The following is a 26391-nucleotide window of genomic DNA, read 5'->3' on the forward strand; positions in this document are numbered from 1 at the left end:
AGAATTTACAAACAAGTCATTTGTAAATCAGCCACAGGATGGTATTTCAACTTGGGACATAAAATACCGTATATCTTCCATTAGAAATATCTTCCATTAAATTACAGTGTTGGTCAGTTATGAGTAGAATAGATTACATAGATGAACAAAGGCATTTGTCAGTTATGAGCAGTAGGATAGATTACTGTACTGAGAGGTCAGCAAGCAAGACACTTGGCAAATTGCAACTTTCACAGGAAACAGATGAGAACAACTAGATCCGTGAATCTTCATTCAAGTGCCTTATAAACATCCTTTGTCTGTAACCCTGCGAAAAACAGCATCACACACCAGTCATTATCTCCTTGGTTCTTAGTCTTCTTGTTTCCATATTACTTTCATGGCTCCATGAGTGTGGTGACGGTGAAGTAAGCAGTGGCCACACTAAGTTATTTTCCTTTCTTACTTTCCGAACCAGCTTTGTATGTTTCCTTAGCACCCCATTGACAGCCTTAAGATAGTTGCTGGAGTCATGATCTCTAAGGATTGTTCCTTCTGAACCATAAGCTGTAGGATCGCTCAGAGTTTCTAGTGGGTGGGGATTATTGAGGAAGGCCCTTAATACACTTGCTGAGAAGCCACATTTAGTCCTGTCCAAAGCATAGAGGGCAGTTCCCAAAGGAAGAAGAGGGTGAGGAGGAGATGACTTGTCATCAGGCTGCAGGATGAATAGTTTACCCAGTGGAGAGTATAGTAATTTCTGCAGTATGAGAGACGACTTTCATAAGCTTCAGATCAATAATGAACCAAGCTTCCAAATGGAATGCGATATAGTTGATGATACATTACTTACATTTTTAATTAAACAAGGGTGTAACCGGAATGAACTTAAACGTTTTAGGACTACAGCCACATGGTTAGGGTAGTTGCAGGAGAATGCTCTGGGGACAATATCTCTATGCATCATCACTGAATGAATCTGGTTCTCATCCAATCCCAGTTCATTGAGTATCTTTTGGCCTCCACAGAACACAAATGGAGAGCCAAAAGTGACCACTGGGCGAAGGGTGGATGGCTTGACAACCTTCCTAGTTAGTAGCATCAAGTGGACTAAGAGAGAAAGACTTCCTCCAAGAGAATGACCAGTAAACTGAAGCTTGGCACGCTCCCCATAATTATTCAAATGCTCCATTATCTCTGGCATGAATTGCACATAGATTCCTTTTGCAGCTTCATAAATTCCTCTATGAACAAGAACATCCATTCCCTGCACAAGTACATTCTTAAATTTGTCAATGGTTTCTGGTATATCTGTTCCCTCCAAAGATGCACAGATTAAGGAGTTTTTTTAAAGCTCTAAAAAGCAGAAAATATGCTTTACCTCAAATTTAGTGGGTTCAAAGAAGAGATTTGCCTGCCAAGATGCTAGAGAGTCTGAACCCTGAAAGACAAAAACAAATAGCATGTTAGCTATATCCCATCACTTCATATATCTTATTGATTTTGTGTATCAAATATTTAGGGTGCTATCTGTTTTTTTCAGAAAATTTTAAACTAATATCGTTTCTTTTACCTGAATTACAAAGCAACGAGTATATGTACTTGAATCATCGCAGACAAACCATTCACAAGGTGCGGAGTGGAGTGACTGAAGGTCCTTAGCTGCCTCCATTTTTTCCTTTTCCCCTGCTGCAACCACGGTTGTCATTGTTGATGCAGCCATGGAAGCAGCGACCTCTGATTTGTAAACACGGGAGCTTTGTCCCTCCTCTTGTGTTTGATCTTTACTTTCCTTTGAATCCTGCTCATTGTCCTCCTGCAGATTTTTGGAGCCAAGCGATAACATGTTCTTTGCTCGTGATTGGACATAGGATGCAGCTGAGACAGCAATTTCATAAGCACGGGAAGGATGGATGGAAAGCTTCGGTTCTGAATCTGAAGCTTTATCTGAATAGGATTCACTAATGTCTAAGGAGGTTGCTACGGGTACACGAGTTGAATCCTGGTCGAGTTTTGCTTTGACTGCAGCTGTCTCTGCTTTCTTTTCTAAGGAAGATGTTACAAATTGTAGGCCAAAATATCTTGTTAAATCCTTACCCTGCATGTTAGTAGGACAAAGTTACTTTTTTTATGCATGAAATATCCCATTTTGGTTTAACACAAATTTGAATTCAATCTTCAACTGAAATTGAATCCTTCCCCCCCCCCCCCCAAAAAAAAAAAAAAAAAAAATACATTGAGAAACACATACCCTGATCTCTGGTATCACATAAGCAATGTTACACAAGAAGGCTAGCTTAGAGAATAGTTTGGTATCCGACAAGGGTACCTTCGCCAAAAACTTGGAAAATGATTCACGATCATATCTCACTTCATCTTCTTCTTCAGAATTATAACTCACCACACATCCATTCTCATCTTCATCACAACCACAATTACCAATTTGTTCCTCATCACGACCCCCATCTTCTTCCTTCATATCTTCTTTTTGATGCCTATTCCTCCAATGGCTTCTAATTTCCAGTAGCCTCTCAACCCAATTTGCTCTTTTTATCTCCTGTCCTTCATGATCACTCTCACCGGTATTCTCCACCACCACTATATTCGTTTCCTTCTCCACCATACTCATATCCCTGCTCGTCTCCGGATCAAATAAAAAAGATTTTAGTGTGTTCGGAATAATGGAACCCGATAACTGAAATGGAAAGATCCCCACGGAACGGCTGTTCTTTAGTTTTGGTTCTGTCTGTGCAGCATGGACACGATTGCCACTATAACAAATATGGTTATCAGAATAAGACCTTCGCATACAGGCACTGGCATGGCTCGGAAGGTCTTTGCTGGAGCCGGATCGGTAAAGGCCATTGCCCTGCTCTTTGAAGATGCCATTTGTTCTTGATGAAGCTGGTGAGGTTGGAATACTCAATGAAGTACATGCCATGATTGTGCCGATTATTGCTACTGTACAATCCTAATAGCCAAGACTTGCCTGAAAAAGAATGATGCAAACCTTCTTAGTGAAAATGTCAGATTCTGTTCTACAGAGGATTAGACAAGTCCTGAACTAGAAATTTTTTTTGAGTTCTGGGAAAACAGCTTGAAAACCGATCAACTTATGGAAATGGACCTTATAAGCACAATGCAAAAACCTATGCTCCTCTTGTTAACAACGAAGATATTTAGGAGGCCATTTTTTACCATGGAAACCACCAAACCATTAAATACTACATTTCGTATTTTGGGTTGGTTAAAGTGGTTCTATAGTCATTTAATTTGTAAAGTGGACAAAATGTGGCCTATATTACTGCCAAAACACAACTTAGTTATGTTCGAAGACATGTTTCTGTTTCCATGACTTTTTACTAACAAATTTTCTATCGTATAGCTAACAAAATGGCAATGCTTTGTCAACTATATAAATCTTAAGGTTTTGAATTTTCGAATCCATAGTAACAGTGTCGGCAAATTTTATGAAACTGGTTAGATATCCTCAAACGATCGTCGTGTCAGCATTTGAGTAATGTAATATTTTATTCTTTATGATGGAATTTTGTGTAGTTTTCCAATTTTTTTATATTTAATGTTATCTAATACCAATTAGCTAAGCAGAGATTCCTATTGAAATTATCTTGATGCCAAATTGAAAAAGTTTTATTGTAAAATCAGAAGTGGGACAGTATGTATTATGTAGATATCATCCTATACGGTCAGGCGTGTATTATGTATCTTCTACATTATCGTATTTTATAGAAACTTAGTCTTTTAATTTAATTTAATAAAAAATGCATGCATTCAATTTTCAGAAAAGAAAAAAAAATAATATATATATATATATATATATATATATATGTATGAGAAACTCACAATTCCTTATTTCACTCATTCATTGTTCATTTAGATGCGATCAAATGTTAGTTGCCTTTGAACTGTGCAATTAATTGGTTTAAATTTCATCAATAGAAAATTTTCACAAAAGACCAATAGAGAGACAGAAGTAAAACTCTTGGTTAATTTCAATGGGGGACTTTGCATATACCCAAAAAAAAAAAAAAAAAAAAAAAAAAAAAAAAAAAAAAAAAAAACACTAAACTAGAAGTTTCTCACCAAGTTATAAAATCCTTGAACTTGTCACCGCTTCCTAGATATCTTGCACGACTGCCTTTGTTTATATGCGAGTATTTTCCATCAAATTCTTTTCAAACAAAAATTTTAAAAAATTAATAAATATTTAAAATCAAGTAAATCTTTGTTTTAATTGACCACAATTCGTTTTACTTGCGGATAGGTCGAATCTGTTTTCTTTTAATTATTATCTTCTTGTATTGGAATAATCGCAAATAATTAATTAAACACGACATTGCAGGAATAACAAAGCTCCATAAGACTTAAAAACTCTTTCAATTAATCAATTTGTTCGGCTATATCAATATAATATTATATTAAGGTAAAATTTCATTTACACTCCCAAGCTTGATAAAAATTCAGAGATTCTTTTTTAAAAAATCATCATTTAAACAGAAAATTATCATTTATCACCTTTAGAATTATTTTTGAATAAATTTATTTATAAATACTCTATTTTACTTTTTAATTTCAAAATAAATATCAAAACTTTTTGCATATTGTTTATTATTGTACAAACGAAATTTATAGTAAATGATATGTTTTAATGTAGATTATTACAAAGTAAATGATAAAATAATAATGGAATGTTAATTTAAACTCATAAAAGTAAAATAGGCTTTTCATAAATTAATTTTATCAAATATTAATTTATAGGATGGTAAATAATAATTATTCAAATTTTAAAAGATAAATATTGATTTTTAGACCTTTAAATATAAATGAATTTTAATCAAACTTGAGGAAGGTAGATGAAATTTTTCTTCATATTAATATAAAATTTCAAATTTTGATTAAAAAAGAAAGAAAAAGAAAGTATATAGATCAAGAATCTAGATTATTACATCATGGTTTGCTTTAGGAGCCTTTAAAGTGTAAACAAACAGATTTGCATGTGCGCCAGGTGGAATCAGAATGCGATGCATCATTTAACAACCCCATCTCTCACTTTTATTACCTCATTAATTAAAATCGTTACTTCTCCTTTCCTTTCCCATTCTGTCATAAATTATTATTATTATTTTAATTTCTTTGTGTAAACAATTGTTTTTTTTTTTCTTTTTTGTCTGTCTATTTTTCTGTGAGATATATTATTATTGAGTCTATTGAAAGATAGGGTCAGATCAAAAATTTCAATTGAATTAAGGAATTGGCAAACATTTGTGAGACAGAAAATTCGTGCTAATTGAGCATGTTAATGTAAATAATATATTCCACACACACACACAAAAAAATAAATAAATAATGTGCTTCATATGTTTTCAATCATTAACAGGAAAAGCCAAGCCAACCAGTGCCACCATTACTCTAAATTTATGAATTTTTCAAATAGATTGGTGGATATTAATCAATCCATTAATGCGAACAACATTGTTGTCAAACTCTATCCACCATAGCTCCTATTTTTATTTTTATTTTCTTAATTTCTGTTTAATCATTACGACTTTGCTGTCTTCAACCAAAAAAAAAAAAAAAAAGAAAAAAGAAAAAAGAGAGAAACCCAAAAAAAACAAATGAATTAATGACTTTTTGTTCCCTCCTAGGTAGAATGCTCAAACAAAAAATAGTAAAAGAAAAAAATTCACATATAGAAGACTAAACAATTAATTAGTTGCCGAGTTTGTTAATTATATATTCTCCTTTAGTTTTTCTTTTTCTAAAAACAAAACCAAACCAACCATTAATCTATGCCTATTAAAACGACTGATCACAAGAGTTGGAAAAAAGAAATATAAAATAGAAAAAAGAGAAAAGAATATAATCAAAGAAGTTAGAGATAGGGAGTATACTTAATTACCTGGTCAATAATTTTGCCAACCAGTGTAAGAGTTCGTACTGAATCCATTTAAGCCTTGAGAGGTCTTTTGAAAGTATATATCACATTGGACTCAGAAGGAGATCATCAAGAGCAAAAACAGAGAGAGCTACAGCAATGGAGGATGTAATTTATAGGGAATTGAGATTCCGACTATGTAGATTCCAATATATACGTATATAATTATCATTAGCAAAGCAGGATTGGAGTAGTTAAGGTTTTGAAAATTTAAGGAAGTAACAAAATCATTTTATATATATATATATATGTACGGATTTTTGAAGAAGGCTCAATGTATAAATGCTTATAGTGCAGAGAATAGCAGAGAGAGAGAGAGAGAGGCTGTAATTCTTCTCCTTCCTTGTTGTTTCCGAGCTCTGAGAGAACGAGATCTGGGGGAGTTTTATTATACTACAACACAATGGAATTAGAATGGAGGTTTTTAATTTATATAGCAGCAGATACTACACAGAGAGCCATGGAGATGGAGAATCTGTTCACGTGGATGTAGAGGCCTGTCTGTTGCCACACTCTTTCAACAATCTCTTTTTTTTTTTTCTTTTTTTAAATAATAAGAATAATGAGTAAAGGGACATAAAATACCCCTTTCTTTTTTATTTATTACCTTTCGGGTCCTCTAACTGAAAGCGTATCCAAGATTTAAAAAAATAAAAAAAATAAAAAAAATGGCAAACTTTCTTCAAGTTCGACATGGATCTCTCTCAGGTGTATGTTGGTGATTTATTAGATTTGGCAATGGCAACCTTTTTTTTTTCTTTTTTCTTTTTTTTTTTTAATGTCACACGTGCATATATGAAATGAAAAGGGTTTTAGAAAGTTGGTGAAACGGCCAAATGTGCGGTTGCATGAAGGAGTCAGTGGCAGATGCTTACACATTTCGTTCAAACCTCAACACCTTCTACTTCTCTCATCCTATTTCCTCCCTCAGCTTTTGGTTTTTGTTTTCCCCTGGCTCCCACTTTGCTAATTTCCAACGGCGTTGGGACGGAAAACGCCAAACCGATCCCAAAAGCCCAGACTCCATCCCACCCCCATCGTGGCAGCCTCACCGCTCGCCACGTTTGCCCGCGTCTTAGTTTGGGAGTGGGACCCACGTTTGCCCTTTGCCACGCCTTTCTCATCTCCCTTCCCATTCACAACCTTTTCATGAGCTTCATTTTGTTTCTTCATTTTCCACAATCTTCATCCTTCTAACACTTCACATTTATCCTCAATTGGTTCTATTTCTTACATTATATTTGTTATTTTTCCAAATTTATTCTTCATTGATTTAAACAATTTTTCAGTCATTAGCTCAAAATATTTTACCAAAATAATAATTATAAAAAAGAAGAAGAAGAAAATACCCCCAGACAGCCAGACTTATAAATAAAATATGTATACTCCAATATTTTGTTTTTTCTTTTCAAAATAGCCATAAACAGTTAATAGGCCTGACATAACTTTGGATTGAGTTGGGCTGATATGAGATTTCTTTACATGATTGAACATGATAAGCTTGATAGTAACTCAAACCTTGTCTAGTCAAGTTAAATGGGCTCAGTCCAGTATTTAGAAACTTGGGCTTACTTGGGTTGACTACCAACCCATACTGTGTGTGTATCATATCCCAAAAGATCTATATCTAGTTGGGCTATTTTGGTTATTATAATCGACTTATTGCCAGCAACCTTCTTTCTTTACATTCATCTCGCAACAAAATTCTTGATTCCCACATCATCCTCAATGTATTTATGTACGTGTATAATATAAGCATTTTTTTTAAATAATATATATATATATATATACATATGCATCTTAAAATATATGCTTTTGATTGTAGATTTTGTTTTATATTTCCTAAAAAGGGTTAAATTTTTCATAAATTGCATAAAATCAAATCAATTAGTTAAAACCCAAAAAAAAAAAAAATTTAATTAGTTAGAATTCGTTAACCAAAATGCATCTTGCTGGCAGCAAAATAGCCTGTTGCTGCACATACAAACGCAAATTTTGATTTAAGAAAAAAAATCAAACAAACAAATGCAGTTTTTTGGATGGTACTTGTTCAGGTGATAGGAGAGAATATTTTTTTAAAAAAAAGACATTAAAGTAGGTTAAAATTGTTATGGGTGTGATAGGGCTGCTCAAACACTCCCTTTATTTTTATTTTTATTTATTTTCTTTTTTAATTTTCCCCGATAATGAGGCTAGTCAATCCCAATCCTGAGGAAGAGTATTCTTTTAAAATGAAATGTCTGAAAAGAGGGACACTTTTTTCGGCTAGTGAACCTTGGTCCATGTCAAGTTTGAGTCTTTTATGAAACATCCAATAAATCTGCTGCCAATTGGGCTTTGGGTAGTGGAAACTGCAATAAAGAAACTTTTTTTTTGCTAAACGGCAATAAAGAAACTTGCAGAATAATAATTTTGTCTCCAAAATTTTGGTTTGCCCAATTATGTTGCTCCACTTGCCCTATAAGAGAACCTTGTTACCTTTAATATTATTTCTTTTTTGGTCTTTTTTTTTTTTTTTTTTTTTTGAACTCCATGGCACATTAATAATGGCCCAATGGAGGGAATCTAACAAGGCCACTTAAAATTTTCTGATTAGACCTATTGTAGTACAAAGGGCATCTCAATTCGAAAGTGACTTGGTTATCAAAGAAAAAGAGAAAAAAGTGACTTCAAATTTTTTCAACTTTGATTGGCTAAGAGGAGACAGACCATGCGAAATGGAAGTTTATTAATATTATTATTTTGACAACATATAAAATGGAAGTTTTTTTTTTTCTCACAACCAAAAAAAAAAAAAAAAAAAAAAAAACTCTTGGTAGTGTCTTAAAGTATCATGTCAAGGTTCTGTGTCATGCAAATAAACAGTATAGAACTTTTTAAGATAATAATAAAATTTATCAAAATTTTAATTTTAATTTTCAAAATGTAAAAGTTAAAATCAGTTTCTTTTTATAAAAACAAATCTTCAATGCTATTTATGAAATGGAAGTTAATATCTGCCTAACATTTTGGTGACATTATCAATTGCATGGAGACAATATTATTACCTTTAAGAAAATTTCACTACACATTATTCAATTGGCTATTGAAGAAGAATCATGAAATGATGGCACAACACAGAATATGCAGTTGGTTGGGCAACTGTCTTGTTCAAACAATTTTCAATCATAAGATGGAAAAAATAAAATAAAATTCAAAGAAAACTGTTTATTTCACTGGGCACTAAAGAAGAAAAGTGGGTCACAAGCACAACCAGAATGGATAAGTTTTAGAATCCTCTAAAGGCATGCGAACTACATGTCGGTAAAATTTATGACTTTTGACTATTCTTACTCCTAAGATTTTATGATATTTTCCCTTTTTTTATTTATTTATTTTTTTTCTTGTTATTTCTCATCAAATGAAACTACACAAAAACCATATCTCATATCACCATATGCTTTACCAACCAATTAATTCTCTCTGTCCTGTCCCTTTCCTTTGTTCCGTAGTCTCTAACGAATTTAATATACTTGTTTGTTGTTTCGCTTTCTTTTTAGTACAAAACTTGAAAAAATAACTCTTTTTTCACCCTAAGATATATATAGATATTATGAAATTCCAAGTCCAATTAAAAATAAGTAAAAAAACATGGAAAAATAAGACTTTTTTCACCCTAACATATATATATATATATATTATGAAATTCCAACTCTAGTTAAAAATAAGTAAAAAAAATTGAAAAAATAAGACTTTTTTTGCACCCTAACATATATATATATATACATTATGAAATTCCAAGTCTAATAAAAAAATTCTAGATTTTCATTATTCAGAAGTAAAATGAGTCCAAATACTTGTGGGATTCTAAGTTTCTACAACAGCCAAAAATAAACAAGAGGACCTCCTCAAAGTCCCTCGAGTTTTGGATCCCACCAAAAAAAAAGGCTAGCAGCAACCCTTAAACAAAAAAGTTGCCAAAAATGCTATTAACTTTAGCTCACTTTTTAGGACTGCATTAGTATAAATGCTTTTAATAAAGAAAATGAGTTCTGGAACATTGAACATGGAAACCCAAATGTGGAATCTGACTACTCTCGCCGTGACGATGATTCATTGGTCCTCTTCTCGCAGGCTGCAACCTTCACAGCCTCACAAAACAAATATTCTGCTATACCATCCATTATTGGACCTAACCCACAACCCCCTAATGCTGCCAAAACAATTGTAACATATCCTTTTTCGATTCAGATAAATTTGACTGTCTTTTTGCATTTGGCTTCTATCGTATTTTCTGTATAAGATTAAGATACTTGCTTTCTTATTGGATATGCCATTGGAATGTAGGACACTCATAAATTATTATCTTACTAGTTAGATTTATTTTTTAAGTCTCGAATTGTGATGTTGATGTATACATAAATGGGTTAATTACTAATTAGTATTTTAAAATTATATGAATTGAATTTTAAAGTTTGAGATCGTTTGAATTAAATTTTAAAATTTCAAATTTATTACTAATTAGTCTAAGTGATTAACGTTATTAATTTTACCGTTATATGACATCAGCATAATGCTATATCAACATCATAATTTGTTTTAACAAAAAAAATTAAAAAAATTTCTTATTTTTTTATTTTATATTTATGATTTTTTTTATTTAAAAAATTCTATCCATTTCTATTTTATTTAAATTAAAATTTCAAAGAAATTAATGTTTTTGACCTAAAATTATACCAAAAAATAAAAATAAAAATAAAATTGATTTTTTTTATTTAATAAAAAAAATTTATTGGACCAAAAATTAAGTAAAATAATTTTCCATGCCTAAACCATAAAAAAAGGGAAAAAATTACAAATATAAAAATTAGAAAAAAATAAAAATAAAACTAAAATTGGAATTTTATTCTAGTAAAAATATATAAATTAGACCAAAAATTAAATAAAATAATTTTAGATCAAAAATTTATAATAATCTTTTATTATCAACCATAAAAAAAAATAATAATAAAAATATATTTTAATTTTTGTTCTTTTTTTATTTTGGTCTAATATAAAAAATAAAGATAAATTTATTATTATTGATTTTATTTTTATTTTTGTTTGGTCTAATAATTTATTTTTATTATTTTTAGATCATTATCTTTTTCATTTTATTTTTGATTTTTATATGATTTTTTATTCTTCATAAAATCTAGTGATTTGCAAATGAATATAAATAAATCTGCCATCATTTTTTTCTTAGATTAAAATAAAAAAACAAAAAAAATAAATTTTATTTTTATTTTTTGTCTAATTTTATTTTTTATTCAGTACTATTTTTTTTTATGGTTTGGGCATAAAAAAATATTATTACTTTTGATCTATTAAAATTATTTATTTAATTTTTTTCTAATAAAAATATTTTATTTGACATAAATTCTAGTTTTATTTTGAAATTTTATTTTGGATCTAATTTTAAGTCTAAAAATATTTCATTTTTTTCGAAGTTTTAATTTAAATAAAATAGGATCTGATACAATTTTTTAAATAGAAAATCCTAAATATAAAGTGGAAAAAAAAAAGAAAATTACTTTTCAAAATTTTTTAATTTTTTTCTGAAAAATAAATTATGATATCAGTATGTTGAAGTTGTTAAATAGTCAAATTAAAATCATTAGTCAATTTGATTGATTTATAATATGTATGAAACTTTAATGTTCAATTCAAATAATTTTAAATTTTAGGGTGGAATTCGTATAACTTTGAAATTTCATGGTATTAATCCACAATTAATCTTATATATAATCATGATGGCTTTATTATCACATATCTTTATTTTAAGCAATGTGTGTTTTCATTTAAAAAAAAAAACATATTTGTTTTTTATTGGAATTGAAACTTAAAAATATGCATTTACGATTTTTACAAGGTTTATTTTTTTAAAGTATAATTTTATTATGTCTCATCAATTTGTTGATATTTTAGTTCAAGGTTAATAAAGAAATATCTATTGTAATGTAAATCTAATTATATATTTAAATAAAATTTTAAATTTTGTATTTGTTTTTCTTAAAGCCATAATCTTTTGATGTAATTACTTTCCTAACAAGTAGAGAAAAGTTAGACGTTGTAAAGATTATATTTAATTTGTCGTTTTTGGAGCTTATCAATTTTTACACTCTTTACAACTTTGGGTGATTAGGTCGATTTGGGCCAACTTGTCCCCAAAGTGGATATTTTTTAAAGACATCCATCTATCTAAGAAATTACACGCCCTTTGTGGATGTCTATCAGGAACACTTTTGTTTATTTATTTTTCCCTTTATTTTATTTTTTGGTCGGTGGATGACGTGCTTAAAATATTGGATAAAATCGTTTTATGCCAACGTGGTCCAATTATAATCCACAAAACACCATTAGATGGTTTTTTTCCAATACGGCACTGACACGTGGAAAGAAACTAGAAGTCCAACTTGATATTTTTGTCTTTTGGTGCGATGAAGACATGTTTACCGAGGTGGGTTTGAATTATGCAATAGGTTTGGAAGCTTTGAAGCTTTAACTAAGGTCACATTCATAGCCTAATGTTCTTAATTTTCAATCCTCCCAAAACAAGAAATTTTATTTATTTATTTTTATGAATTTCGCAACCCCTTTTTTTATTCAATGAACATATAAATTAAAAAAAAAAAGAAAAAGAAAAGAAAAGAAAAAAAAATAGTCTCATTTTTTTAATCATCATAAAGGAAATGAAAAAGGAAGTAGAAGTAATTAAGTTAGAAACAAAGCAATCCAAATATAAGTGCTACTTTTTAAATCACCAAATAAAACAAAATTGTAAAGTTTTTTCTCACTTCAGCCAAAAGACAAAAGCTAAAAATATATATTTTAAAAACTTTTTTATTCCTGAATATATACTTATATCGAATATTTTAAATCTGTAACTTTAGAACAAACGAATTTTTTTTACCACCTAAACTATCAACTTGTTTTTTGTGATAAGATTTGAGAGGTATAGAATACATACAATCTTCTTCCACCGTGATAAATAAAATTAAAAATGTTTTTGTCATTTTTCCCCAAAAAAATTAAAAATGTTCTTCCATATGCCGGTTTTAAATCACCAAAAGAGTTAGTGCATCCCACAATGTGAACTAACTAGGATTGGATATTATTATTTTTTTGTGGTAACAATCATGCTAGCATCATCTACACCATCATAATTTGACCTTAAAAAGATTAAAAAAAAAAAAAAAAAAACCACTTACTAAGTGCGGGTCACAGAAAAGTACCAAATACCCACTAAGGAAAAAAGCAGTTATGATATGATAAAGGCACTGCCTAGAACCCAAAGCTCAAAACCAACAGTAAAAGAGAAGCTGTGACAGAAACCCCATCACCCTCTTCTTGTAATCCCACAACAGATAATAACTATTTTGCAACTTTAATAAACTAATTAAAAGTAGAGACTAGAGAGAGATAAAGCAAATATATTTTATTTTAGATAAGAATTAAAATTAATAGGAAGGGATTTTGGGCTTTTTATGGAAAATTAAAAAAAAAAGAAAAGAAATTGTCGGTGGATTTATAGAGATTTTTGAGAGCCTGCCAATAAGCTTCTAGCTAAGGTAAGTTTTGTACCTTTTCGCAACCAAAAGGCCTCTGCTTCTGCAACAAAACGGCTTTTTATTTTTATTTTTATTTTTACTCTATCTCTCTGGAACTCTCTGCTCTATTACCCCTCTTCCAGGATCTTTCATATATATGTGTTTTTGTATCTTTTCTTGTGTAGAGAGAAGGAAAAAGAGTTTGGGAGAGAGATTGAGATTGGGATTGAGAAGGACTAGGCAAAAATGAACGGTGGTGATGCATATGTGGGAATGGAGGTTCAGTACATACGGAGGCATCACAAGCACGAGACCAGAGACAATCAGTGCACCTCGGCCATGTTCAAGCACATCAGAGCCCCTGTACATCTCGTATGTTTCTCTGACCCGTACGATCGGTCGGCTTATCAACTTTTCTTTCTTTTCTATTTATTTTTTTTGTTCGTTTCTGGGTTTTCTTTTGCTGGGAGTCGTTTATACGTACTGGCTTTCGATACAGAAAGGATTTTCCATTTCTGTGACCATGTTCTTCTGTGAAGATCCATGCAGTTCAGCTCGATTTGGAGTGGCTTTTGTTCTTGTTTGACGTTTTTTTATATGGGTTTTCTTCATTTTGGCTAAAATGTGTAAATTTTGGCCAGTAGTGGGGCTTATTAACTTATGGGTTTTTCTGGGTATGGATTTTTGGTTATTAATGTTAGTCAAAAAGGATTCGTTGGATTGGTTCGATTGAAGCTTACAAATCTTTTAAAGAACTCTGATCTTATCTAAAGGACTCGAAATATATGTATGTATATATATATATATATATGTATGTATATTGTCTTGATTTGAGGGTATTAGGTGCAGTATTTGTTGTTCAAATTGTTTGTTAGTAGTTTGTTCTATGCAAACTTCTTTCTTGCGTGTAGATACTTACGCTTCTTTGGTTGAATGAAGTTTTTATTGCTTCAGATAAATTTGTTTCTTTTTTATTAGGTATGGTCATTGGTAAGGAGTTTTGATCAACCCCAGAGGTACAAGCCCTTTGTTAGCCGGTGCACCATGAGGGGGGACGACCTTGGTATTGGAAGCGTTAGAGAAGTCAATGTTAAATCTGGGCTTCCTGCTACGACCAGCATGGAGAGGCTGGAGCTTCTAGATGATGATAAGCACATTCTTGGCATCAGGATTGTTGATGGGGATCACAGGCTTAGGGTATTAATTCTTCTCTCTCCTCTATTTCTTCTTACAAGTTGAAGAACCTATTTACATGGGTTGGTGTGCTGTTATACTATGTTTAACATGCAACTTATTAGATTTGATTTCTGTAGAGTTGCTGGGCATAAATGTAGTACATATAGCATTTGATCAAAGTGAAAACAAGAAAGATTTGGTTAATTGCAGAATAGGCTCAAATCAATGGCAAACAGCGAAAACAGACCATTGCCTTGGAAGAAACTGTGCACTTTCTCAAATCTATATGCTTGTGTTTTCTTATTATTTAGTAGTTATTATTGTATTTCTTAAGCTGACTATATTGATATTGTTGGTATTGCCTGGCATGTCTAATAAACATGTCATAAATAGGCAGTCTATTTGGATTTAAGTTTTTATTTAGACCTTCATTCGGAAGCAGGTATTTGCCAAATTTGGGGTATTTTTAATTTTAATCCTACCAAATTAATTAGTTAACTCTTTGAGTATGTACTCAAACGCAAGTGGCTTAGGGATAGCATTCTTAATTTTGTTTTTCCATGAATTTATGATAGCAGGGAATTGTCAAACTTAGTCCACATAGGACCATCTGGTAGTGAAAAATCATATGATGAACAACTCAAAAGTGATTGGATTTCAACAGGAATATATGTGTCTTATACTTTCTCTATGATGGCACAACTTCTCCATTTCTCTTGCTAGCCATTGAGTCTAGAGGATATTTTCTTATTATTCTTGTCTTTGGAGTTGGAATTGTTTGTGAGTTATATGTTAAGTTGGAGATGATAAGTGTTTTGCAACCATGCTGGATTTGTATTCTTGTGATCAATTGAGTACCACCTTGGAGATCTCATGCTATTTTCTTTTTGTTATATTTCGATTTACTTCTATGTCTATCATTGTAAAGTTAGAAGAAATTTGGACCGTGTTGAAAATTTCTCCTTGGGATATGGTGGTGATTTTTGTCTGCATCTGCTAATTATAGCAATCCTCCTGCTACTCACACATAAAGGTGTAGAAGTGGCGTCTGCTGAGTTGAGTTTTGATGTACATTTTTGTCATTGTTTTGATAGGTTAGGTTGTATAGGATGCATAGCATCATCAATTATTCGTGTGCTCGTGCTGAAGCATTTTTAAACTGAGGTTTGGTACTACCTTTTACATCCATACCTCTACTGTTTGTTTCTCACTTGGTTCATGAAAATAGGAAAGGAACTGCTGATGAGTATTAGTGCCAATTATATCAATAGGCATTCAACTGCTCATGGACCCAATGCATTTGCCTTGTGTGCTACATATGGTTGGGATGATCCTAATGTAAATATGTGTGGCCCAGTGAATGGCTAGTTCTCCTTCTTGACCGCCCTTAGCATTTTTCAGAATGTATGAGTCCTAATATTAAAAACAGTAAATCTAGAACATTATGTTTTACAATCTGTCAAAGTTAGCATTGTTGAAACAGCTAAGTCTGCTGGTATCTATTGTCTTATGCATAGGACAATTAAGTATATTGCCTCTTTTTTTTTTTGACCCCCCTAATATTTAAAAGTATCTCTTGCACTTCCTTGTTTTATGCTATGAGTTAAAGAAGATTCCAACCCTGTTTCCTGTGCTCTTCAAATACGCAGAACTATTCTTCAATTATCACTGTCCATCCCGAGGTTATTGATGGGAGACCTGGGACACTGGTAATTGAGTCCTTTGTGGTGGATGTGCCCGATGGGAACACCGAGGATGAGACATGTTACTTTATTGAGGCCCTGATCCGGTGCAACCTCAAAGCCTTGGCTGATGTCTCTGAGAGAATGGCTGTGCAGGACCGGACTGAACCTATCAACCGCTAGTGGAGAATCGGGGATGGCACTGGAGAACAATGACTACAATCATATTGCCCATGGGTTTTTGATCTCAAATGCTGAGTAGAGATAGGTAGGGATGTCCTTCCACTTCTCAGAAGTTTTGGCTATACTTGCTGGCTTTTGTATTTCTGTCTTATGGGAATCAATCTACACTGTTTTCATTTATTTTTCGTTCATTTACTTTAGTGTGAAACTGGTGCTGGGGTTTCTTTGTCATGCCGTATCTGAAAGGATGAGCTTTGTAGGTTTTTATATAGCTCTTCGGGGAAGTTCTTTTCAGTTGTGATATTCCTCTGGGATTTGCGCATGGTTGGTACCAACGTTGCTATAACTATATTTGTACATAGTTATGTTGGAAAATATATGGGGTGTCCATGGAACTGGTGTTTGATCTGGTAGGTAGTGGAAGGATTGGGTGAAGAACCAGCGCTAGTTTTGTTTTGTTTGTTTTGTATATACCATATTTTCAAATAAAGTATTGTAATCGCTTTAGTTTTGTTTTCACTTCTTATTGGGTTGTAGATCGAGTTTCAAAATAAAACCGCCTATCTTTAATTTGGTCGTCGTCGTGAATATATCGGGAGCGATTAAAGGTCGAGCAATTGTCAATGGTTTTTTCACCTTATCAGTTGATTTTTCACTTGTCATCTTGTTGCAAAGTAAAAAAATTGTTGTGGTTGTGAGGGGATTGATTCTCCGAATGGATTAGGCCGCGCATGCTCACAAACAACTGATAAGACAAAAAGAAAGAAGAAGAAGGTGAGGAGTGAGGAGGACCACTTCCACTTGGGGTGTTGTTGGTTTCTCTTGAGGAGGAGGACCACTTCCACAGTCTACACGTTTCATGCAACTGCAAACAATGCTTGTTTTGAAGCGAAACAAAGTCAGTTGGTCAAAAAATGCAGTTGATGACTTTATCCGCATTGTTGTCCTTTGCTTATCAGTCGTTTTCTAATCTATCAACTCCAACTCCGAACTGTGACTTGGCAATCTTCTTCTTCCCTTTCTTTTCGGGAAAGGTAACTCTCTGGCTTATGTAGCGAAGCGCCTTCAACGTCAAGTCAACCGTTGTATAATGTTTCATTGCCCTCGTGAATGAATAGTGGCTTTTGTTGTAGCACAACCACAACAAAGACTCAGAAAAAGAAATAATGGTCCTTTTATCTTCGTTTCTGTCAAGACTGAAAAAAAAGAAATGATGGTCCTTCTACCTTCGTTTATGTCAAAGGCTGATTAGCTTAAGCCAAGGAAGAAATCCATAGGATTTAAATACCTGTATGATTGGTGGGTATTCAGATCCTGTCTCAAAAGTGCTATATCTCTCCCTGTACCCTCTCCCACGGCTAAAATTTTGCCACGTTGCACCAAATATTTTATTTCCCCTAATAGACGTTTGTTTTTATTTAATTCTTCCAGAAAGATTTCCTACCAGACGTTAAATGTCATTACTGATAAGAATGCTCCGGCAATAAGCATTATTTCAAACTAAGAATTCAAAAAAATCCAGAAAAGTAAAAGGAAGCGGAAAAAAAAAAAACTTGAAATTTTAATTTCTGGGCTTCTGGATTAAAGTCATTTGATAAATCCAAGAATCAATTTATTTTCTCGAGTCACCCTTCAATCTCCACACCAGCTCTATAGTTATTCAGTTATCATTTCTTTTAGATTTATTGACTTGAATGATTAAAGGGAGAATATTCTTAATGAGACATCAGTGCGACAATGAAATGGATCCCCATTGAATGGAGAGAGAGCAAAAGAAAGTGCATGGAGCAAAAACATGCTTACATTTAACAGAAGGCTTTTCATTCTTTCTGGTTTTTTCTATTCCTTTTGGAGCCTCATTTGCCATTTGGGTTATAATGCTGACTGCTGGAGGATGGCGCAAAAGAAAAAGCTCTCGTCAACCAAAGTCAACGCCTCTGAAGGTGTTAAAAATTAGGTATGACCTGGCTAGATATTATTTGTGGAACAGCAATTTGGAACTGAGGAGAAGTGGGGTTGGATATCAGCTTCCTAGTGCGTCTTCAAAGCAAAATAAAGATTTAACCATTAATAGCTAGCCTCTTCCAATTCCTAATCCTGCCTGACAAGCTTATGGAATTGACCGGACATTTCCCGTCAAATCCTTGCCAAATCCGCTGAGTCCTGCCTTGACCAGGGGAAGCTGCGTCGACCCAATCATGTTGTCATTGTTGAGGCTTGAGAACTCAAGGCAATTCAATTGATAAGGCGTAGCTTAAAGGAGGCCAACGTGGGAATCCTTTATTTCTTACCAGCAATCGTTACAGCTACACTTTCCCTCCCTAAAATGGTGAAAGCGAAGACCTTCTTTGACGAATATCTCTCGACTTCCTACCAAAGACATGAACTTTGCTGCTATGTGACAATCATTACATACTCTTGTATTCTTGATCACCCTTATTGGTGCTCCTCTTTTCACCTTCATCAATCCATAAGTAATGGCTAGTTTCTCAGTGTGACTCAGCAATACCTTCTCCTTTTCTGCCTCATCAATGTTCTGATGTACACAGCTGATATCAGGCACATACCCCAATTTCTTCATTTCCGAAACCAACTGATATAACTCGAAGTATATTTCTCCCGCTTCTGGATGGGGTTTGCCTTCTGCAGAGAACTTGTGAATCCTTCGACCAATCTGTATCCAACTCCACACATGTCCAATTCGAACCCCTACAGAACGCATCAAGTTTTTAAGACGCTCTACATCTTCCCATCTGTTTGAAATAGCATATAGATTCAACATCATGACATAATTGGCAGAATTATATGGTTCCAGTTCAAAAAGATTTTTGGCTGCAATCTCTGCGAACTCTACGTTTCTATGGGCTCGGCAGGACCCTAGAAGCGCACCCCAAATCGTAGCATCTGGTTTCAGTGGCATTGTTTGAATGAAGTCCCAAGCTTCATCAAGATAACCAGCTCTTCCAAGAAGATCTACCATGCAAGAGCAATGCTCAATTGTAGGATCTATATTATAATCTTTCTTCATACTGTCAAAGAACTTCCATCCTTCATTGACTAAACCTGAGTTCTTGCAACCAGAGAGGAGAGCTGTAAAAGTAATAGCATCTGGCTGGACACCGGCTTTACACATCGCATCAAAAAGAAAAATTGCCTCTTTCCCAAACCCATAGATGGAAAACCCCATGATCATGCAATTCCAGGAAGCTAATGTCTTGTTCTCAATCTTCCTGAAAACTTCATGGGCGCTCCTAAAGTTGCCTCCCTTACTGTACATGTCAATAAGTGCCGTGGATACAAATACATCTTCTACAAAACCATTCCGTATGCTGAAGCTATGTAGCTCTTCACCCTTATGTAACAAGGATAGGCCTGCACAAACTCGAAGTAAGCTAGATATGGTGGTTGAGTTTGGCTTGATACCTTCCTCTTGCATTTGAATAAAAAATTTCAGAGCATCTGCATAGTTCTCATTCTTTGAGCAGCCTGCTATCAGAGCAGTCCATGAAACCACATTAGGTCTTAATCCTGAATTTTTGATCCGATCGATTACAGCTACACCTTCCTTGTTGCGGCCCCACATTGCATAGCCTGTAACCAAACCATTCCATGTCACTAGGTCAGGTTTTATTCCTTCCCACTCCATACAACTTAATAGCTTTTCAGCATCCTCGAAAAGGCCCTTGAATGAATAGCCTGATATTAACGAATTCCAAGCAAAAATATTTTTATTCTTCATATTATGAAAAACAGCTTCAGCACTTTTTAAGCAATCATTCTTGATATACATGTCCACCAATGAGGTCCCTACATATACGTCATAGTCAAGTCTATTCCTCATCACAAAACAATGGATTTCTTTCCCAAAGTTTAAGTAACCTAGTTCAATAACAGCTTGAAGAACACTAGTGATGGAGCTTGAATTCGGCTTGAAGCCAGCACTTTGCATCCTCCGGAAAATGGTCAGAGCTGCTTCATATGAGCCATTAAGAGAATGCCCTGACAAAAGGCAGTTCCATGTCACAATGTCTGGGTCCATACTGAACACCACCATTTTATTGAAGAGGTTCCAAGCATCATCCAAACAACCAAATGCGGCATAGGAAGAGATAATCGAATTCCATGAAGATAGATTATGATCTTTCATTGAATTAAAAACATTCCTCGCCAGTCTAAGTTTGTTGTTTCTGGAGTACATGCTAATCAAAGAATTACATATTGATAAATTTGACTCCAACGCCTGCCGTAAAACATAACCATGAATTTGCTTTCCTTCATCGAGAGCTCCCACTTTTCCGCAAGCTTGCAGTACTTTGGTGATTGAACTACTGGTAGACTTCACAAACGAAAATTGCATATTACGAAATAGTTCTAGAGCCTCTATCCACCTTTCGTTCTTGACGTTCAACATAAGTGCCTCTTTCCACAACATTCCTTCTTGATCAGGCATTTCATACAAAACTTGGTCGGCACATTCTATGCCCAAACATGTCCCGTAAAAATTGATCAACGCACACCTCAAAAACACATCCAAATCAAAGCCCCTTTTGATCAAACAAGCATGTATTTCCACCCCAAGCTCCCAATCATTTAAAGCTGAACAAAGCTTCAAAACTACAGTTAGAACTTTAGTATCAAAAATGACTCCTGCATTATGCAACTCACAGAAAACCTCAAGAATTTCACGTGGACTACCACCGAAACTTCTAAACTCCTTTAGGAAAGAACTCCACAGAATGTAGTTGCGTTCAAAACCCACAAAGTATACCTTCGACGCCGAGCTAAAGTCTCCGAATTGCAAGTAATACGTGATCAAATTTCCAACCGGACTTGCCAAATTCTCCTTGTTAGCCATTTTTACAATCTGGGTATGCAACAGTTTCACTGAATTAAGAGTTTTGAGCTCAACCACGTCATCCACAAAGTGATAACCACAAGAAAGTCTAGGCAAAGAAGTTGGAAGAGAAGCAACGAGAGACTTCTCTGAGACACCAAAAGCAAGAGAAGTGGGTGAATGGCTTCTTGATGGGCTAGCAGCGATTAGTGGGTTTTGAAGGAAAGGCGAATTAAGGTGGTTTAATGAAGCCAGCTTGTCCATGGAGGATTCTCAGGTCGCCAGGTAAGCCGAATCGGACTGATCTGTAGATATGGCAGTCGAACATAAATTTCAGAGCTTTCATTGTGATTGTGCTAATGCCACACTCGGAAAAGCGTTTGAATGTTGGGATTTTGTGGATAAGGTTTATAGTTGAACCGAACCGGACAGTTATTCGGTCCGACCGGAAGTGCCAAACAAAGGCTAGCTAAAGTGGAAAGATTTGGTACGTTTCAAAATCCTAAAATATATTTAATTCTTGATTAATTATCCCTAAAATTTCAATAAATTACTGTAATTAAGAAATTTTATACAATGTCCAAATTCTCCATTTTTTTTTTCTAAATTTTCTCAATCTAAATTGTTCGACTAAATCAATAATCTTTTATCATGTATATCTTAATTTTAGTTCTTAAAGTGAGAAATCTTTTTTTTTTTTTTTTCCCCTTTCTAGAAAGCATAAGTTCGTTCCAATAAAACAGAGTTATTTAGGCACATTACATTATATGAGAACACTGAGCCATGAAGACCCTTCCTCCAGCTATACCTGTGCCACACAATTCTTTTTTTTTTTTTTTTTTTTTGTGTGTGTGTGTGTGTGGATAAAATCAGTACCGCATTGTTTTTATATTTCACTACTCCCCCTAGAAAGCATAATATATTAATAAATTTACTAATTCTATACACATATACTCAGTTGTTTCCTTCTATAGCAAGAAGCAGAAAGACTATGTCCAATAAAAAAAAAAAAAAAAAAAAAAAAAAAAAAGAAGCAGGAAGACGACTACATTTGACTTCATTATAGCAAATTGAGAATTTCTCCGTACCAATATTAAACACACAATTGAAAATAGTCTATGAATTTTTTCTTGGTTATTCCTTCTTTTATGTTTAACTACTTTACTAGAGAATTCCTTCCTTTACATAATCATCGTTAGTAGCTGTTTTAACTTGTAACCTTTGGTTTTGATGTAAGTAATAATATATATGCATTGCACTCGCTAGTAACCTGCATGGTAGCCCGTAGTTTTCCCAAAGTGTGGGACTTTGTACTGCAACTAATTACTTGGCAAAATAAGAAAGCTCATCCAAGAAAAAAAAAAAAATGAGTATTTCCTTATTTGAAACAAAAAAAAGATAAACTAAAAGGATTTTAAGCAAGTCCCCCGTGTATGTATATGCATAAGAATTGGAATGTGATTCTTCTTGAGCAAGCAACCATGTTGTCAACACCTTCATCGTCAAATACTTGCATATATATTAGTTTGCTGTAGTACCATTTTCCATCCTCTTCACGCATATGCACCCATAAAATATGATACAAAAAGCTGTATATATATATATATATATAATTTAAACGCCACTCTACTAGCTAGCCCTAATATAAAAAAGCCCATTATTAATTAATTTCAACGCTTGTATTTTAGGTTTTGGTTTCAAACATAACTCATATATATATATATATATATACACACACAAAACTTCAGCTTAATTATATGATATATCATCTATATATATATATATATGTATCCATATAGATATAATATTCCTGCATGTTGAGGGAAAAAGAAAATATTTTGATTAGTTTTTGTTGTTTGATTAAAAAAAAAGAAAAAACTGAGAGGAAAGTAATGAAAAATGTAAGTATTATTTATTAGTATTTAGTGATCAAACGGAAGAGCTAGGGTTTGATCCGTTTTTCCATCTCCCGGCCCTGAAGCATTATTTCATGTTGTAAATTCGGAAAAGAGAAAGGAATAGGTGATAGTAGTTAGTAGTTACTACTGATATTGACAAAAGGAATGATTCATTAAGCTACGAAAATTTAGTACGTACCAAGAGATATTATAAGAATTTGCAGCAAAAATTGATGAAGCTAGTAGAAGCTCGCACGGAACTGGATGGATCTGATCATGGATATTGAGAGAACACAAGAAAAGGAAGGAGCTTAGCTTTAGGGCAGCAACAATTGGAAGTGCAAATTGTATTAAAGCAAATAAGCAAAGCACGCCTTGTGTTTTCCCTTCAAGTGCTTCCGGCTGATATATATGTGTCTCAATCTCTGAGAAATTAAGAGGCACAAGTCGGAAGCCTTTGAGGGGAGTGAACAAGAAGTGTCTTGATCATCATCCATAATCCCCAGATATGAAGATTTCAATTTAACCATATATATTCTTATTTCTGTTCAAAGCCTCCTTTTACAAATCCTTGAGGAAGACATTAATATATATATATATATATATATATATAGACGCCGAGGATAGATGTCTGTTTGCGGTGGACGGAGAGAGAGATAGCAGTGTATTGGTTGGGTCGCAAATACCATACCATGTGGCACCATGATATGATACGAGGGTCTTTTTCAACTCCCCAATGGACAAAAACAAAGATATTGGCTTTTAGACCCTACTATTTTGCTAGGAAATTTACCCTCCTATAATAAAAGCAGTTTTAGCCATCTCAAACCATATCTATTTATCTATATATATATATATATATATATATGTATATGTCCACCTTGGCGAAAATTCCTGGCAATTCTTCTCTGTATATTATTGTCCAAGGCAATGGAACATATATCCATCGCTAGCTGTTTGGAAATTATTGTACTTTTTCCTTTGAATTTCTTAATTCCAATTACCAACATGCAAAAACAGCTAGCACGCCATCAACAAAGATTATATATGGTCATCTTATTATAAAGTATGCCATTGATGGTAACTAGTTTGCTGCATATGCTATTGCTTATATCTACCCCATTAATTAATGTTATTAATTATAATCTCTACCTAATTAGACCTTTTGGAATATATATTTACTTGTGAAGTATGACTGTGAGTTCTCAGCAAAAGAATAAATATTTATAACCCTACGGTCTGCCGCATCTCACCCATCTTAGCCTCTCTTCGATCTATCTGAGAGTCGTTAAAAAGTTATGAGTGGAAGAACTGACCGGTGTAGTTGATATATATGCATATTATTAAACAACTACCTTTTAAGGAAAATTATATATATATATATATATATATATTCATATGCGCACCTATTTCTATGCCTTTGTTATTCACCAATTAATTGTTGAGGCCATAGCCTACATGGAATAATTCACCTGTATGCATATCAGAAAAAAGTTCTATATTATATAGCTGCCCTCGACAAAGAATGCATGACGTTATATCCACATAAAACTATGCCTATATATGATACTTCTTGGTACCTTAACCAAAACCCAGCACCATATTCCGCAAAACACTCATCATCTTATTAGATACCTTGAATATAATAATAACAATAATTAATTGTTAATTAATAAAAAAAATTTCAACATGGTTTGTTAATTCATGCAGTTTTTGGAGAAATAGAAAAGAGGAAGATGGATCAAAAGTCCTCATGTTTCTCTGAAATACATAGTAGTTATAATATATATTTTGTCTTAGCATTTTTTTACATTTAAGTTAACTATTATAATTAAAAAAGTTGCTAGGTTAACATTGAGTACAAATCATCATTAATAGAATTTTTAAGAAATACATAATGTATTTGAATTTGTAACAACATAATAACGATTAAAATATTAACGATGATATCGATGATAAAATTTATTAATATTTAATTCCATATGCTAAAATATTTTAACAAAATTATTTAAAGAATGAGAATTTATTATTTATAGAGTGGAGGTTTGTGGGGATATGACTGCTACTCGGAGCTTCATGAAGTAGTTTAATTAAGTTGTCTTTGTTTTTGTGTAGTATATTTAATTGTTGCTATTGAGTACTATATATATGAGCATATTAGCATGACTCATGCTTTGACTAATAAAATGGGGCTAATTTGCATCATTGGATTAAAAAAAATGGGTTATTGCCCACCCAAATTGTACCTTTTGTTGGGTAGTGTTCTTTGGTTTCTCGGTGTCTGAAGTTAAAACCAAGCAAGGAGCGTCTATACTCACCTAACAGTGTCTTCACTTCCATAGTTTATAGTTCCAACTTCCAAACATAGTACAAAGTGAAAATATCAGAAAGCCAGACAGTTGCTTCGCTTTGCTATACTTCTGAAAACAAGAAAAACGGAAACTATCATAGAGAACAAGTTGTTGCACTGAAATGATATGTTGCAAGAACGAAAAAGCATTAGACAGCTTACACAGTTATATATATACACATGTTTATGTATTAATTGGAAGTTACTAAAGATGATTAGGTAGTTATTTTGGACATATTAATAAGGGGCATACTAAAGCATGTTGATGTTAAAGTTATTAAATGCTTTATATATGGACGGCACCTAAACAAATTAATTGGCTTGTTAGGCAGTTTCAGATTGCAGAAGGTCTGTAATTGGATTTTGGAGATCCTCTATATTAACCGATATTATATCAGAAAACTATGTTTCTGAACAAATACTTGTATCCAATCATTTTGAAGCAGTCTATATTACTCCATCCCAATCCATATACAATCTCACACATACAGAATATTATTCCACTACTATTTAATCAATAATACTAATAGCTGAGCAGTGACACAACTGAAGCCAAAATCTGCACATCATTCATCAAAACCTGTCAGAAACATACCAAAACTTTGGGATTTTATAGAATAGCATGTCCCTTTTTCAACATGCATGAAATAGCTAGTGATGGTGGTGACTCAGTGTCTTCTTTGATGATGACTCGAGACTTCTTATGAACATATATATATATATATATATATATATATATATATGTATATATATATGGTATAGATT

At 33.1% G+C, this 26391-nt stretch overlaps 3 protein-coding genes across 4 annotated transcripts; 1 reads left to right on the forward strand and 2 right to left on the reverse strand.

Annotated features, from left to right (window-relative positions):
• Positions 1–51: 51 nt before the first annotated feature.
• Positions 52–6626, reverse strand: LOC107423640 (phospholipase A1 PLIP1, chloroplastic). Its single transcript, XM_025076690.3, has 6 exons — positions 5900–6626; positions 2231–2968; positions 1553–2077; positions 1361–1420; positions 833–1246; positions 52–739 (listed from the first exon to the last, which is right to left on the reverse strand). The coding sequence occupies exons 2-6, from the start codon at positions 2918–2920 to the stop codon at positions 323–325; spliced, it is 2106 nt and encodes a 701-aa protein (XP_024932458.2). The 5' UTR covers positions 2921–2968; positions 5900–6626; the 3' UTR covers positions 52–322.
• Positions 6627–13387: 6761 nt separating this feature from the next.
• On the forward strand, positions 13388–17063 carry LOC107423662 (abscisic acid receptor PYL9). Of its 2 annotated transcripts, XM_048478697.2 has the most exons (4): positions 13388–13524; positions 13689–13875; positions 14482–14700; positions 16329–17063. In XM_048478697.2, the coding sequence occupies exons 2-4, from the start codon at positions 13750–13752 to the stop codon at positions 16542–16544; spliced, it is 561 nt and encodes a 186-aa protein (XP_048334654.2). In that variant the 5' UTR covers positions 13388–13524; positions 13689–13749; the 3' UTR covers positions 16545–17063. The 2 variants fall into 2 exon arrangements, with proteins under 2 accessions (XP_048334654.2, XP_060674772.1); XM_060818789.1 differs by lacking the exon at positions 13388–13524 and having other exon boundaries at positions 13574–13875.
• Positions 17064–18234: 1171 nt separating this feature from the next.
• LOC107423661 (pentatricopeptide repeat-containing protein At4g01030, mitochondrial) lies at positions 18235–21835 on the reverse strand. The gene has a single exon (XM_016033262.4). It carries the CDS (start codon positions 21640–21642, stop codon positions 18832–18834), a length of 2811 nt encoding a protein of 936 aa, XP_015888748.2. The 5' UTR covers positions 21643–21835; the 3' UTR covers positions 18235–18831.
• Positions 21836–26391: the final 4556 nt, after the last annotated feature.

The sequence above is a fragment of the Ziziphus jujuba genome, chromosome 7, assembly GCF_031755915.1.
Source record: "Ziziphus jujuba cultivar Dongzao chromosome 7, ASM3175591v1".
Taxonomy (NCBI): Eukaryota; Viridiplantae; Streptophyta; class Magnoliopsida; order Rosales; family Rhamnaceae; genus Ziziphus; species Ziziphus jujuba.